Consider the following 17,891-nt stretch of genomic DNA (forward strand, 5'->3'; position numbering starts at 1 on the left):
TTAAATTGGATTGCATTAAACTTTCATTGAATAGAATTTTATCTTTCAATTGGCGCTTACTTTCGAAATTAAATTATATTGAAACCTACATACCTAGAAACTTTATGTTTAACTGCCTACTATAAATATGTGCATGAAAATAGATATAAATTCACAAAATATTTTTATCCCTGCACTGCCTGATTTTCTTAGCCCCAAGTATCAAGGAACTATAATTTATGTCAGTTTTAAAATTTAAATCTGGAAAATATAACAAGAAACACTGGCAGCTGCTGGTGTTTTACTAGTGTTTCAAAAATACAAAAAAAAATAGAACGGCAGCGTATACCAGTTTTAAATTTTACAGTAGAGCTGTTCGAATAAATAAACTAGAACGGCTGGCTGGGGATACGTTTGTTTCAGTTTTAGTTCTATTATAGATCGCCCATATAAAACTTCCAGTTGCTGAATTTGCTCTTAGTATTTGTTCATGTATTGACGGCATGTTGACAAATGTATGCCTTTTTGACATCTGATTTTTATTTTAATGTTCAAATTTGTTATTTCATATCAACAAAAAGTAATAAATCTATTTTCTCACATCCATCAAATACAATATATGGAACAGATTTATTTGGTGTCAACTATGATAAAAAGTTTCAATCTTACTTAATATGTAATAATAAAATTATCAAAAGAAAAAAAAATTATTCATCGACCGTGACAGGACTCGAACCTGCAATCTTCGGATCCGAAGTCCGACGCCTTCTCCATTAGGCCACACGGCCAATTCGATGGTGGGGATAGCAGAATGTACTATTTGAATCACTTTCTGAATGTATAATGATACATCACTTAAGCGTAATGAAGTAGCGGAAGTGTATTTCATCGTAGGTATTCAACACACAAGTAAAAAGAAGGCGCAGGCACATAAACGACTTCCAGTCGTCATAAGATTATACGGAGAAAAGTGGGCTACCTTCCACTAACGGGATTTATGTATGTCCATCGTTATTCCACTAACGTTTGATCGGTTATTTGTATGCATGTGTTGTGTGTATGTGCAAAAATGCGTCTTCCTCAACTGATAAAATGAGTTGTTCGGTGCTCTTCTACTGCTTTCGAAGTTACCGATATTATATGTGTGTGCGCGCATCGCATTCTAAAAATAGAACGTTGAGGGGAAAACGACCCATTCGAATGCGGCTGCTGTCTTTACTGACAATTCAATGAATACAATCAGAGGTTGGAAATTTACGTTGCCGTTGAGCGGTTGCTGATCGGTTAGAAGATTATTGTTGAATTGAAAAAGTTGTTATTGTATGGATTTGATTATTATTATTTGATGATTCGTAAAATATTAGATTAGATCTTTGATGTTATATTATTGTAATTACACTTGTACACTTCCAATCGAGTATACGTACCCCTTGGTTTCCTCGTCGTTTCGTTTTGTAAACAATTGAACAAGCGGCGTCATTTGTCATCCAGTCGGCTCTTAGTGGCAGCAATATTTTAATTTATACCTCCAATTGCACATAATTAATAAACAAAATTGTATTTTAGTTATATTATCTATATATTCGGAATAGAAATCAAAAAGGTATGTTGTTGAAATAGATACTTTGAGCAGATACAACATGTATCATTCAAATAATTGTACCGGTTATTAAGGTGAATTTTATTAGCAACTTTTTCATTTACTGAGTCGACGTAGTACCGACTACACTTGCGCAAGTTTTAGAAACCGTATCATTATTTCTTTATCTACATCAGTGTGGCAAAATTCCGGCACTAAATTTCGATGCGGAAATTTCGCAGCCGGTATAGGACAAATAGCATGCATAGAGTAGCACCGGTGTAGAAACAGAAAAAAGTGGAAAATTAAGTTAGTCAACGTTCAAAACAGTAATTAGATTCTCAAATATAATGTGTAATCTATACACGTTTCATGAGTGTATCCTGTGAGTAGCGTTAAAAAAGTATATACAAATTCTTATGTTGTTTCACTTGGATCAAATCTAATCCAGTTTCTACCCTAAATGCTGTCTAACCATTTGAAGTTAGTTTTTAGCTTAATTCCTTTATCGGATTTGCCCATATCTCCATTGTTTGGTGAAAATTGTTTGTTAGTAGATACTACTTTGAAACAATCCCAGGTTTCTCGAGCGGGAAACGACATTATTTCTTGACTTCAAAAGTGCTAAATTCTGTATTAGCAGAAACATGGTTCAAGGAAATAACAAATGAAATCGTTCGTGAAGTCTTTCAAAACCTACATTAATTTATTATTTTTATTTTTTTTATTTTTACGTTTCGTCTTTGAAGTGACTAAATTTGGCTAACCCCTAAACTGCCCATACTTGCATATCAGTCCCATATGGAAAATCGGTAAATCAAGAAAAAGACGATTAAAATTTTATTTTCGAATTTTTTGATTTATTGTGCTACCTAATGCTAAATCTTGGTATTATTACATGTAATATCGGTAATACACCTGTGCAATTCCAATATTGAAACCAACGAAATTTTTGAAATTTGCACTGATTGGGACTGGTATTCGGGTACTTTGCATATGGGACAGATATGTGTTGATACTTTTTTTTCACATTTCACTGAACAAATCCTCAACTTTTATTGCAATTTCTGAGAGTATATTGAAGATAGATTGCATTCCACAAGCTAACTCAATATTGGCGAAAATCGATATGGGACTGATATGCGAGTATAGGCAGTAAATGACTAACTTAATTTGATTAATGGCCGAAACTTTATAAAAGTGAATGGATTTGCAACAGTTCAAAGTAAAATAGTATATACAGACGATATTTAACTAAATGATCGTTGAAATCTAAAGATAGATCAATTCTTCGTGTAGACGGTGTATCGTAAATATGTCATTTTGTGTCATCACATGCAGAAATATGTACACCGGACCAAAATTTATCAGACTGAGCAAAACACTTCCGTTACTCTATCCCAGATCTTCTCCACATCCCTTCTAACTCATCTCCTATTCTGTGATACTCGTGGAGATGCAGTGCTGCACCCGCGGTCTCTAGAAACGACTATCGGACTAACATTTCTTGCCTTCCTCAGTAGTACAGACTTTGGTCGTGGTCGGCGTCCTTATTGACCATTTAAAAAATGTTTTGAGTGAGTGAGACTGCAGAGTGATAATGATTAGAAACACCCCAGTCTTATTTTCTTGGTTTGTTGTGCAATGTCAATGTCAACTTCAGCCCTCAGAAGCTCAGCTTTTAGTAAAAAGTGTAACCAATCTCTTTGTCTTTGTGATTATGATTCTATGATAAGTAGAAGTGAGTTATAGTTTATTGTTCGTATGAAGACGTGTGATTCGAGTTACGATTGTATTCATATAGGCTGGCTCATGAAGTCTTTCCATCATAACTGTATGATATTGAACGCCATGTCGAAATATTCGACCAAATTGAAGGATTTGTACTAATTTTCGTATTTCAAATGGGTGATTACATACAAACCAATTCGCTCCCTCTCAATCTGCTACTAACGCAGAAGGCGATTGCACCCACTCGACAACGTTCTATTAATAAAATGTCATCATAGACACACGGGGATACATGAGATAGGAACTTGAGAGCACTTAGTTTTCTCATCTTCGTATCCCGAATGATGATTAATGATTAATGATCGTCGGCAAAACGGGATGTAACATGTATGGTTTTTTGGGTTCCAGAACATTCTGAGAAAAAAGTTTTTGGTTTTTCCTATTTTCTAGAGTGTATTTTCCGGGGAAACAGTACATTTTGAAAAGTGCCTCTGAGAAGTAATATGATATAAACAGGTGGTGCAGATCACATGGCTTGTTTACATTGGTTAACAAAACTAAGTAAACAGTTAAAAATACCTCATTGACTGAAATGTTCTTATGTTGCTTTAGTAATGTTGAACAATTTTGGAATTGCATTTATCCCTTTTCGTAAACCATTGGAACCAATCATCTAGAACACATTTTCTTATCTCTGTATTCCAGAACACTGAGCGCATACTGGAGAAGCAGAAGGAGTACACCAACCAAGTCCTAACCGAGATCACCGATTATTTTTTCTCTCTTCACAACGTGCTTCAATCCGTAGAACAAGAACTATTAATCTCGGTGAAGAATAGTTTTCTAAAACTGAACACGGAAGCTACAACAGTCCAAAGAGAACTCCATGCTTCAGGTCGACATTTGAAAGTGAGATTTCTGACGATGTTTTCAAAACAAATTGAATGAAATATCTCCAATAATTAATGTTTCCTTTACCTCATTTACAGCGTTCCATAGAGCAATTCAAAACATTCCAAGTAGCAGTACCACGACAAACACTGCTGACGGATCTGATCAAAGATATGAAGAAGATGCTGCACACCGCACCGGTCACAGCTAAGTTTCAAGAACCGGACGAAAATCCTTTCCGTTTTCGAGAACGTGAACCTTTTCGTAAAGAAGTGCGTAACTTTTTCGAGCTCAACTACAAACCAAACAGTTACCAATGCAAGCTCGTTCCCTACTATCAACCTGACGCCTTTCCTGTGCTGGAAACTATAAATTCACCCGAACCTATACAGGAGTCACGAATTGAGTCACCTATCTATGAAAGTAGACGCGGTGCTATATCTAGAGTAGGTGCTGTATCTACCCCTCCGGTGAAACAGCAAATCAATAGATCAGTATTCTCATCGGATGATACCCTGAAGGATGATCCATCTAGTAAACACAATTCAAGTTCAAAAACACCTGAATCGAGCCGGATCCAGCGGGACTCTTTGATAGTCGAATCTGGAAAGAGTGCAGAAGGTCGTATCAAATCATCCAAAAATAAGCGAAAAAATAAAAAAGGTTCAAATTCACGCCGCACTCCCCCGAAGGATGAAAAACCCACACAACCCAACACTAAGCAGACGGTGGTATCTAAGGTTTGGATAGAACACCACATCAAAATGGTACATTTTTATTCAAATCAAACTTTTTATTTTAATTTTATCCAGGCACGTTCTGAAGGTCCTGATTTGGTAATGATTACCAGTCCGGTACAGCAATCATCTCGTCATAGCACTGGCGGAGGTAACCGCAATCCATATCCAAAGCACGATGTGTCCAAACGAAGTCAGGTTGGTCGATTGAGATCACATGGTTCTACTAGTTCCGCTCCAAGCGACTCTAACCAACGAGGTTCCCCGATTTCACCTGCTGAACCTGTCCGTGAGAAGCTCAAACCGGTTCTTGAAATTAATCCCATCAATCCGGACAACGCATCGTTCATCAAATTCAGCCAGAAGGTCAACGTGACGTGTGTACTGAGCCCGAACAAATTCTACGTGCAGAATCAAACCTTCAAGTCGATCGTGAACGAATTGTGCCAGGATGATGGTGCAACTGCCGAGGAACCGGAAGACATCAATGTTGGTTCGCTTTATCTGGCACAACCAACATCCGAAAGCAATTGGTACCGGGCAAGGATACTCAGTCGGGCCAAGCATGGTAAAAAGTATGAAGTTTTCTTTGTCGACTATGGTCGTACGGAGGAGATTTCTAGGGGACAGATTCGTGTTCTAAGTGCCGATCTGGAGGGCTTTGCTTCAGGAGCGAGCGAGTGCACTCTCTACGATCTGGTGCCGGCCGATGGAAGCGATAAGTGGAGTGCTGAGGCAAGACAAATTATGATTGATTTTATCGAAAAGTGAGTTTCCCTGGTGTAGAATTTTTGTTGAAATGCATGTCTACATTTTTGTTGTTGTTTTTATTAATTTCTAGCAAACAAATGATTATGTACCTGGTGCAGCATGACGAAAACAATAAGGATGAACCAATGCACGTCGATCTAATTTCCCAAACCATCGATAGCCCGAAGTCCCTACGCCATGCATTGTTGTATCTAAATCTGGCAAAACGTGATCCGAAGTCAGCGAAACGAACCAGCGATTCCTTACGCAAAATTGATCAACTAGAGAAAGTGATACTGAAGTGGATCTCGGAATACAAGCGAACTATAATACCGCGAGAGCTGGAAAAGGATGATGTTTTTAAGGCAAAAATAACATGTAGCATGTCGCCTAGCGAGTTCTACATTTGTAAAAATGCTTGGTTGGAAAAGTACAACCGTATGCAGCAAGAATTAAACGAATATTGTACCAAAGATGCCATGGTCGCCTTTTCACCGCACGTTGCTATGGTTTGTGCATTTGCCGAGAAGGATGCTGAGGAGACAGTAATTTGGCGGCGTGGTCGAGTGCTAAAATTAGGAGAAGGTGAGTGCTATCATTTGGCTTAGAATCCTATTCATTTATAAATTTTACAGCTCATTGCGAGATAGTCTCGGTCGATACTGGACATCGTTTATTGATTCCCTGGCAAGACATCCGTTATATACCGAAACAGTTTTGTACTCAGGCTGAGTTTGTGGTATGCTGCAAACTATTGCACATTCAACCTTTCAAGCAATACAACTACCGTTGGACGGATGAAGCAATAGCAGATTTCAATCGATTGGCCAACAGTAATTCAGTCTTCCAGATTATCGTAGATAATCGAGACGTCGATCTTTCCTATGATGTGGTGTTGTATATAGTCAGGAAACGGTACGATACCTGCGTGAATGCATTGATGGTTAAGAACGGGTTCGCTGTTTCTACCGGTTCCGAAAGTATCGTAGTGGAACGGGCCAAGGATGTCCCGGAAGAAGACATTGTAGCGGCTTGCGATAGTGCAAGTGTTAAAACAACGGGAAGTAAAAGCTCGACATCCGAAAAACGAAAGACAAGAGTTCGGGTCGAGATATTGCGAGTTGTTTCGCCGGGTGAATTTTACATAAGCCTAGTCAAAAACGCTAGTGGTGTTTCACAAATGCAAGAAGAGATTCAAAACCGGATGGACGACAAAATGGACGATGGAGACGATAAGAAGGAATGGAAGGTAGGAGAGTTGTGTTTGGTGTTCCCAACGTTGATGCTTCCCGGCACCGATGGAATATCTTGCGAATGGTATCGTGCCCGGGTGATAGAAATTGTGGATGACAGCAACTATACTGTATTTCTGATTGATAAGGCCTATACCATGAATGCTCACTATTCTAACATGAGTGCAATCCCGGACGATTTGAAGCAGGTGAATAGTTGTTTATTTTCTTCAAAAAAAAACCTTGGTTTTAACGCCATTCAATTTTATGACTTTTTCCTTTGTATTCCAGGTTCACCCTGCTGCCATACGCTGCTTTCTGGCTTGCATTGGCCCAACGGGCAATAACGAGGCATGGTCGTCGTCTGTGATCGATGCATTCAAAGTAGCAATCGACAAATTCGAATGCTTCGCGATCTCCCTCCACGGCAGAAGTGTCAACGATTCGCTGCCCGTCATTCTCTGGGGAATGATTGCCGAAAGTGCGAAAGCGCTCTCTCCTCAACTATTTCAGTATGCCAACATCAATAATAATCTGGTTCAGTACGGTTACGTACATCTGAAGGAAAAATTCATGCCTCTATCTGCAGCCAGTTCAGTGGAGGAAGAACTTTTGCGGCACTATCAAGCTTTTGATCAGTTCTTTCAAGCGTTGGATGTCGATATGGAGGAACCCCTGGTCGAACCGAGCTATTCGGGTTCTTGCGATACATATCAGGTATGTAGTTTCACAAAACGTTACATTTTTAGTCATTTGGCATTTAGTTTCCGAATTTAGAAGAAATGAGCATATTTAAAGGAATACTAGTTTAGCGACTATGTTCTCGATCATCGATCTTGTTGTTGCATCCGAACCAATTACTAGTATATTATATATTATTTAAAACAAAATGCTTACATAATGAAATGAGCGGGTTTACTAGAAATCACATTTTTTCCTAAATTTAATTTTTGTATTTTATGGAACGGCTTTTGCATTTATTTATTTATTTATTTAGGTATAATCAACAGACACAATATGGTCCTAATGATAATTTCTACTAATATATAAAAAATTACCAAGTATCCTATTGCGTGATAGATTGAAGTAGAGTCCGAATGATACGCGATTGAATAATCTCTGCAAGCCAATAATAGCATTGTGAGTACCGTAGTTAGTTCGTCGTAAACGAAGTCGAAGAAACACACTGTTGCTAAGTGCACGGGGTCGGACGTTGATATTAATTTCGCGGAGCAATGCAGGGCAGTCAAATTGGTCAAAACATCTGATATCAATAAAGCACGTGCAACATCTCGACGAACTTGTAGTGTATCGAGACCGATTAGTAATCCGCGACTTTCGTAGCTTGGTAGTTGGTGAGGATTGTTCCACGGTAAGCGCCGTAGAGCGAAGCGAATGAATCTGTATCTATAAGATATGACTCCAGCCATCAAAAAATGTTAGAGCCGAATCCAAGTCTTTCCAATTTAGCAATTGTTATATTGTGGTTTATTATATCGAAAAAAAAACTTATAAAACCGATACACTGAAGAAGGATGTAAGTAACATTCCGAAATACGCGTATCTGTATTGTAACGTTTGTTATGCTTCATTAAAGTATAGTGACTTTGTGAAAGTGTAATAACGTGACAGTGAAATAGTGGAATTAAATGGTACAGAAAAAGTGAAACTGTTGATTACATAACTCTTAAACGCCTTAACGTATCAACATACTTCTTTCAGCAAAATAATAGTATCAAAATAGTTCTACAAGTGTTCCATTCCAGTGTACATTGTCCTTTCGAGAAATAAGACACACAAAACCTACAGCCGAAAATAGATTGCAGAACAATTTCAATTAATTTATTACCAAAATAACTACATCAATTGAGTTTGTGCAACTGAGAATTAGAGATACTGTGTAATATGGTTATTTCGAACTAATTGGTCATGATAAATCTATGAACAGAAATTTCCATGATCTCGACAATCATTGGTGCAAGTTAGTAAAATGCAAATATTTTTATCCACATCGTGTCGAGTCGCCTATGACACTGGCCCTTCTTTCTCATCCACTTGTGTACTGAATAGCCTGTAAAAACCGGAAAACGGCGCACAATGAGTTTTGGTCCGAATAAATACATTCTACTCATTTTAACAAACTAATCTAAATGAGGACCACCCTAGTAACATTTTTCATCAAAACGAGCACCATTTGATTACAAACAACTTTTGTGAAGACACGAACTACAAAAAACTAATATTTAATTGTGAAAATATTTTTGTCACGCTAATCTCCCGTTTCGGACCACTGTGCATTCGGTGCGACAGCGAAGGTTGTGTGTTAGAATGTGAAGTTTACTGCAGTAGAGTGATCGTCAATGTGTACACACATTCAGTTTCAATTTAATTGAATGAAGTTTTACAGCACTGATCCTGACACATGGCCTCAAGGAGTCCTCTTTTGTGAGTTTGAGGACAACCGAAAGCAGGATGTCTGGTGTCCGCCTATCAATGTCTCCCCGCCTACTGCAGATAAAAATGACCGTGGTACGCCTGTGAGTATGGACCAACAAGAAATACCTGGATCGTCTTTTACCTCTTGACAACAATGAGCTTGTAAGAAATCATACTGGGACACACTGTTATCGGCATTTTGGAAGCTCCTGAGCCCTTCACCACAGTCGAGCCACTGCAGCCAGTATACTCCAGCTGTCCTGGTCCTGTGTGTGGGTGTGATGAAGGAGTCTTCCAAATATTTCACCACGTCAAGTATTGTTTCTCTTTGCATGCAAGTCGTGATCTTGCTCGTGCTTGTAGATGTCAACCCCTCGTTGGAAACCATTTGCCATTCAGCACCATTGATGCGCGTGATACATCGATAGATGTTGTACTGGAACGCAACATAGTTAGCATCATGTCAACCCCCGATGCGTTCCGCATAGTCGAGCCATGGCAGCCAGCGATCGTCAGCCGTCACGGTTCTGTGCGCGGAAACGAAAAGGCTAGCACTGATCCCCGTTGCCAGTCTTCCATCGCAAGTCCGATCAAGTAACTCAATCCCAAAACTATCGGAGGCGGAGTGCTCGTTTCGGTACATAGACGTTTCGAAGCGCAGTTAATCGAATGTACGCCTGGAAGTCTTGTCGAGCAATTTGTTAATATCTACTATTACATTCGAATACTTTCTGGAAGGATAACCGATAGTCAAGACGACGTATGTTGGTGTTCTTCTCGATGAGCAACTGGTATTCAAGTAACACATCAACTATATTGTTTCTGAAGTTTCTCGCAAGTTAAGATTTGTAATGAGGATTGGTGAACATTTTACAGACGTATATTGCTAAAAGCCTCTGTACTGCTAACTTGTTCGTAAAAGCGTGCTCATAGAATCGAATCGATACAACGCAGATTGGTTCGCTTCGCTCTTCGGCGGTTACCGTGGAACAATCCTCATCAACTACCAAGCTACGAAAGTCGCGGGTTACTTATCGGTCTCGATACACTACAAGTTCGTCGAGATGTTGCACGTGCTTTATTGATATCAGATGTTTTGACCAATTTGACTGCCCTGCATTGCTCCGCGAAATTAATATCAACGTCCGACCCCGTGCTCTTCGCAACAGTGCATTTCTTCGACTTTTTTTACGACGAACTAACTACGGTACTAACAATGCTATTATTGGCTTGCAGAGATCATTCAATCGCGTATCATTAGAACTCTACTTCAATCTATCACGCAGTAGGATGCTTGAAATTTTTTTGTATAATACTAGAAATTATCGTTAGGGCCATATTGTGTCTGTTGAATATATCTAAATAAATAAGTATCATGACAACTAATTGAGCTGTTTAATAGAAAATAGCTGTCATCAAAATTTTGATTGTTATGTTCTACAGCAATCGCAATAACAATCGAATGAAGTGGATTCTTTTAGTTTTTTTTACATACAACGTATAAAGATAAGCTGGTTCATGTTTAGTCTGTAGGAGCCGTGTCGAATAAAATAATAAAACAAAAAGAATCGGTTTCATCAATTCGTAAACACTCATCAATTGATCACCGTATTTAACGATTCGATTTAAAGTAATTCAGAACACTTTTTTGGTAAATCCCGATCTGAACAGTTTTAGATGCTGTTCAACACGATTAAGCCATTTTAAAGGTTTTAAATTTTTTAGATGATTTAAATAGAAAGATCATTTGATTTACTCGAATTTATCCGAAAAAATAGTCAAATAATTTGCCAAATGACACTCAATGAACAACGTGAATAAACATAGTTTTTACCAACGAATTTAATAACAATATTCTCTTCTTGAATCAGGATGATCTCACAGATGAACCGACTCCGATCGATCGTTGGCTACCGGCGAAACCAATCGATAAGACCATTTTCGTGGGTGTGCCCACGTACGTAGACAACAATGGCGTCATCTATCTACACGACATGGAGAAGGAATCGATCCTGACGGCACTGAAGAAGGTGATTAATGGCAAGTTTGAGGGTAGCCAACAGCTGCCAAGTGACAAATTTTATTCCAATGGCGAACCTTGTCTGGCCAAGTTTCACATTGACGATCAGTTCTATCGGGCCCTGATTCGCAAGGCCATCAGTCCTTGTCGCTATAAGGTCCAGTTTGTGGACTACGGGAATATTGAAGAATGTGACGTACAAGATCTGCGGAAGAATGTTATTTGCGGACGTGTTCCGATATTGGTCAATAAATATCGGTTGACCGATGTTGCGCCGAAGGATGCGGACGTGGTATGGAAAACGGATGTACTGGACACGATGCACTCCTTGATCGTTGGCAAACAGTGCCAAGTTCGAGTGGATACGGATATGGACACCGATGCTGCTGGAGTAGTGCCATGCTATCTGAAAGTAACCGGAGTCGTCTCAGTCGATGTATCCGAATATCTGCTAAATCAAAAGTTAGTTGTGAAGAAACATGCTGTGTTTGAGGAGAAAGTAGATCAACTGTATGATCCCTATATGAATCTATTTGGTAGCAAAAAGCGAGATACATCGCCGAAGAGTGGACGATTGCGTATTGCGGCAAATTTTGGGCAGGACCCTGGAAGCGATAGTGAAAGCGCAGATGTAATGTTTTTCATTTCTGATTGATTATGCAATATCTAATTGTTCCTTTTTTTTCAGCGAGTTCCTTCGAATGATTTCCGCGGTCGTTTCACTAGACAAGAACTGGACGATCTATTCGAGCACGTAGCGAATGAACAAAGCCGTGCGGCCGATTGTGACGAAGACGATGGCGAGGATTCCATAGAAAATGGAGTTGACCTGAATAAGGTGCAGTATTTCTATAGCTTCGGCGATGTTAAGCAGGAACTTGACTCGGATATGGAAGATGGTGAAGTAGTCGATACGGACAAAACAAATGACGAAGCCGGCGGTTGTCCCGAGACTGATGGATCTTCGAATGTTTCATTCAATCCTAATGAATTCGATACATCGACACAGATTGATCCACCGCTAGAATTGACTCGTCCTACATTACACGGATTCCCACAATTCCAGCTGGACGAATCGATCACTGGATTCTACTGCGAGGTCACAAACCTCATTAATCCTTTTAATTTATTTGTATTTCCACAAATGGAAGATCACATCCAGCGAATGAAGGAAATGATGGCGAAAATTCAATGCTATGTTCGTAAACACCGAAAGTGTTCCGACATTGAGGAGAATATGTCGTGTCTTGCTTTGTTCAAGCAGGACAACTTCTGGTATCGGGGCATCATTGAAAAATACTTCCCCGACCGAGCAGAAGTATTAATTTTTTATGTTGATTACCTTAACAAGGAGACAATCAGTGTTCGTGATATCCTCAAGTGTCCGGTTAGCCTACGGCGTGTTCCGCTGCGAAATGTGCAGGTGCAGCTCCACGCGATTCGAGGGAATCCACGAATGCGAGAGTCCGATATAATGATGAAGCTGGTCGAGCTAATCGAGGGCAAGCGGATTTATGCCAAGGTGGCCAGCCATTCACCCACCCTCGAGGTCGAACTGTACACAGATTCGAAGTGTACCAATTTGATCTATCACAAGATGATAAAGGAAAAGTTCTTTCTAGTGGCAGACGATGGTCGTTCACGGCAGCGAGTAAACTAGGTTGCAGTTTTACGTATGTAATTTATGAATTTACCTATACCTAGCAAGCGTTAGTTGTTACAATAAGGGGATGTTACTTACCATTTCCATGTTCTGAATTTGAATCAGCGAATGTTTTCAAGCGCTACATGAATTAAAGAATTGAAATATTAATATGTTGTCTTTTTTTTTCTCATTCGAAAATTTCCGTATCAAAAGAGAAGGTAAGATCCATACGGTACTCCAAGCAAATGTATTTACGTTTTACATATCCAAACATTTTGAGTATGCTGTAGAAACTCAATCGAAGCGAATACATGTTGACTTAAACATGGCGCATGAATACCTTAACATGTTTTTGCCTTACATTTATCACATGTACCACAAGGTATAATACCAAGATTTTGAATTGCGATAATTATATCTTTATTTAATTTTTGTGGTATTCAGCTACCTACTATGAACCCCACTGGATACTTGTAATTTGATTTACATAATTCTGCTAAGCGGCTTTTGTGCAACTGATCGTTTCGTAAAACTCGTCAGATTTCGGTAAAATAAATTCCACTTCCCGAATAATTGGTTATTTCTCATGCTTACCGAAAGCTTTCGTCAAAAAAAGCAGCGAAATCAAATCAGTGTGTTGGAAACAAGTTGGGAACCAAGGAAATGGTTTTTTATTCAAGTTTAATTCTTTAAGTTCAATACACTTATTCTAACGATTTTATAACTTTTTAATACCGGATGAGAAATAATTTTTCGGGAGTTTCGCAAAGTACTTCTCGTTGAATTTGACCCATCCTTAGAGATTGGTGAACAATGAGTAGTCGGGCGCAATAAAAATATGCCCAACACGTTGTGCTGCCCATATCTTGCACATTACATTACATAAGTTAGAAACCAACGAAAGCAAGAGTTGGCAGTACACGTGTCAAAGCAAACCGTGTTAGGCATAATTTTCCCTGCGTCAAGAAAAGTACGCAATTCTGCTGGCGTCATCTTCCAGTCTGATGTATATTTTCGACAACGCTTTAAAGTTACGCGCCATTATGAAGGGCAACAGAGGTATTTTGGACACTTCATATATTTTAGCTAAATATAAATTACCTATAGTGGAAAATTTTTTTAAAGATAGTACAACATTTGGTAGATATTTTCACAAAAAAAAATAATTTATTCAAATATGGCAGTCAGTCGATACCAACGGATGACGAAAAATTAAGAGGAAAATCAGTTTTCGCAATCATTTTTCAAAAGATATTACATTTAAAAAACGACGTGTTTTATGTGTGTGTAATGAAGTAGGCCAATAATTACTGAAGTAGGCCAATAATTAGTTATTTGAAGTAAGTAACTATGAAAATAAAAGCAAAACAATTTTGTTTAATTAACAAGTACGACATGTCCAAAATACATACCATATTTTAAGAAAAAATGCGTTTTCGCAATAAGACTTTTGATATTGTGTAAGATGACTGATTGTCAACAACAATGTTACAGAGCTCGATATTCGGAATTGGTTCATGATTTCTGAATGGTACTCGTTTCGTATTTAGCCAAATGCCCACGAGTAACGATGGCATTGTATGACGGTGCGTTATCGTGGTGCAAATGTCCATGTATCAAGCTGAATATTTGATTGAATATCAATAACAAGTGATTGAAAGCGCCATAGGGTGATGATTCCGGGAACTTTTTGATCAAGGTAGTAAGTTTTCGACCAAGGTCTTTCAAAAAGTAATATAACAGTTATGTATACTTGTGCTGCAAATGGAATCCATCAGTTTTTTTTTCAATGTTTAACGTCACCAGAAAGGCCACTTAGATCAGGAATAAGACGTTTTAAACATCGGAGTCCAGCTGTTTTTACTTCACGTTGTACATTGTAATATCATATAGCGATAACTTTTTGCATTTAAGTTGACAGATTGAAGAATTGAGCTTTGAGCAAACTAATTTGAATTTGAATTAAAGATGACATTGTTCTATTGATAGCTAGAATAGCTTTACAATCTAGCTATAGGTTAATTTCAAAGTGACCTATTTAACTTATGTTAAGCGAAAAGTACATTTTGAAAAGTGGCCGAAAATGTAGTTGATCCATATTTGCTCAGACCAAAATATATTTTCGTCATGGCCCAAAATACAATTGGGGTGGCGATAATAAACAAAAAAAAACATGATATTTGGAATCGACAATTATAAACACAATCTCGATAGTATTATGTCACAACATGCTTCATATCGTAGAAAAGATGTGTATTAGTAATCTCTGTATGAAATTGGACCATATTGTATTGAATTAAAACATTAATTTCACAATATTGTGCAACTGCTTCCTAAAGTGGACCAAAATACCTGTTTTACCTTAGATCTCGTCAGCGAAAACAAGAATTATTATTATTTCGAATTAGCATTGATTGCTTGGCAGGAGAGTTGGCATCACTGGGAGTACGATGCAGTGCCTTTTGTGGAATTTGACCTTTCTGTTTCAACAGACTTCGCAGCCGATTCTTAGCGTACAGAATCATTGCATGGCTAGTACTATGGATCCTACTGACACTAAGAATTCTTTCAGATCGGGGCTCGAACATACGACAACTGGCTTGTGAGACCAGCGTCCTATGCATTGAATCGCCAACCCGGGACGCCAGTATTGGCCTAGAAAAAGTCTAATTACAATGTGTATCAAACAACCTATAGTGAAGTGATTGATCGGAACAGTTGTTTTGAGTGATATTGCAGCTGTGACAAGTGAAAAGTGTTATTTATTGAATATTGCTGATTCGCGAAACTAAAAAATGCTCAAGTGGCGGAATCTGCGAATTTACCAACCAAAATTTAACGATATCAACCGATCGAAGCGCCATCTGCATAACATTGTCGGTGTTATCAGATTTAGATGAAATGTGTGAAAATTTTCAAGTCAATCGTGTGATTCAAGCTGAAAGCCTACACTCAGAAAACTATTATGGTAACAGTTACTATATAGAGGGCCAACGTGATCATGCGAGTGTAGTAGTTTTCAGCCGACTATTAAATCAGATGATTTCAACAATAGTCAAGTTCATGTTTACTATAAATGGTATCGGCTCTAGAATAGTAATATTGAACAGTATATTGTATGAATAACTAATACAATTGAGATGGTTAGGCTAACCATGACCGAATCTTTATTTACATAGTAGTTTTCGCTATAACCAGTGCCATGGTATTTTTGACATTTCACTTCTAGTTATTTCGAAACTAAAGGCAGTGGTTGATTCAACAATGCTGAAGATCAGCAAAACATGAGCTAATGTTAAAAAATTGTATGAATTTGAATTCTAGAACAAGAACAACAAAATAGTTTCATTGAATTCTATTTTATTTTTGCATCAAATCAAATGATTATGTGCCTGGTGAAATATTGATTATCAACGTAAACACGGAGCAGCAATGCTTGGTTGCAACTGTTGATCCCAGGCTCTGTTCGGTGAAGTTTTTCCAGAAGCAGGAATGGGCAGCATGGAAGAAATTAATAGTCAAGTCCAGATGCAAACCTCAATACCCACCTGTCATATATTGTTATTTTTTCCGTTGGATTCGAGCGATTTGAATCCAGGAATCGGATGATGTTCGTCGTTTTCATCAATCGCTTGATGTTGTTTCTACAGCGACCGATAACGAATAATAAAAATTATACAGGACGTCGAGTTCACTAGAAAACAGCCGTTACCGGTAAAATTGTTGAAATATTTAATTTCATCGACGGAAACTAGTAAGGCTACAAAATTTACTCACCTGCAAGATCTTCCAAATTGCACAATATAAGTAACAATATACATTTTTTGCAAATCAATCACAGATGTGTTACGAAATTGTCTTGCTGTATTGACAATAACAAAGTACATCCGTTTATTGACAATTTGTATAGTCAGCACAAATGAAAAACATAGTCGGTTAAAAAACACTATACGATAATGTTCTTACTACATACATTCTGTTGATATGGACTACATGAATAGTGTTTTCAAACTTCATAATTTCTTTTAAACCATGTATCTATTTATGGTAACATTATTATATTGTGAACATATTTACATGGTAGCAATAACTATTTCGCTTCTCATATATATCAAGGCTCGAGACCAATTTCACCTTATTAGAAATTGTGCTTTTAACTATTTGTTCTTATATTTGAGATGACTACCATTGTCAGGATGACCATGCCAGAAAAGTCATAAATACAAATAGTTTAGTCAAGTCGTAGTCTTTGTTGTCTAGTAATTTATACAATACAGATGGTGAATAGTCATATAGCATGATTGTTGCTACTATTTAAACGTATAGTTGAAATGACAATGGAAAACAGGCTACGGTTACTATGGTATTTTGCTCAGTGTAGAATTGGCCTGCAGCAAAGACATCATATTAACAAGATATCCAGCTCTCACATTTCCCGAACAAATCATTGGCAACATCCTTTTTTTGCGAGCATGTCGCCCCCAGACGAGCCCGCATTGAATCTTATACATAGAAGTAGGGGAGAATAATATCAAATTCGTGCGCGCCAAAATAGCAGGGTTGCGCACCCATACAATTGACATGATATGTTGAATTTGATGCCGTGCGATGGCGTTGCTGAACTGAAGATTGACTTCGCTCCAAGCTGACAGGGTCTGCCTGCAGCAAACCCATCCGCAAGTGTTTATCTTATTTTATTTTTTCAGTAGTGGTGTGTCATCTCGCGATATCGACATTACTTCGTATCGCGTAAGACAGAACAAAAAAAAAAACAAAACACAATGAACTAAATGAATGAATTGATTTCGAAATTTCGTATTTTAGTAGAAAGCACATATTAATATAAAACGCGATAAAATTGCTACGTATTCTCGGTAGCCGCCTACCGAGA

The 17,891-nt window shown here is 38.1% G+C and overlaps 1 protein-coding gene and 1 non-coding gene across 6 annotated transcripts in view; one reads left to right on the plus strand and one right to left on the minus strand.

Moving 5' to 3' along the window:
• Positions 1-13,168, plus strand: part of LOC131425397 (RING finger protein 17) — a 546,443-nt gene extending 533,275 nt beyond the window's left edge. For 4 of the 5 annotated variants that reach the window (XM_058587266.1, XM_058587267.1, XM_058587270.1 and 1 more), the window contains 8 exons: positions 3,995-4,198; positions 4,279-4,920; positions 4,993-5,684; positions 5,759-6,252; positions 6,303-7,108; positions 7,191-7,616; positions 11,207-11,986; positions 12,044-13,168. In XM_058587266.1, coding sequence (XP_058443249.1) covers positions 3,995-4,198; positions 4,279-4,920; positions 4,993-5,684; positions 5,759-6,252; positions 6,303-7,108; positions 7,191-7,616; positions 11,207-11,986; positions 12,044-13,015 — 5,016 coding nt within the window. In that variant the 3' untranslated portion in view covers positions 13,016-13,168. Of the gene's footprint in view, positions 1-1,457; positions 1,583-3,994; positions 4,199-4,278; positions 4,921-4,992; positions 5,685-5,758; positions 6,253-6,302; positions 7,109-7,190; positions 7,617-11,206; positions 11,987-12,043 lie in introns of those variants that run through there. The other variant, XM_058587268.1, reaches the window with a different exon arrangement.
• On the minus strand, positions 695-767 carry Trnar-ucg (transfer RNA arginine (anticodon UCG)). The gene has a single exon. It is a non-coding gene; the product is annotated as a tRNA-Arg (tRNA).
• Positions 13,169-17,891: the final 4,723 nt, after the last annotated feature.

This window comes from Malaya genurostris, chromosome 1 (genome assembly GCF_030247185.1).
Source record: "Malaya genurostris strain Urasoe2022 chromosome 1, Malgen_1.1, whole genome shotgun sequence".
Classification (NCBI taxonomy): domain Eukaryota; kingdom Metazoa; phylum Arthropoda; class Insecta; order Diptera; family Culicidae; genus Malaya; species Malaya genurostris.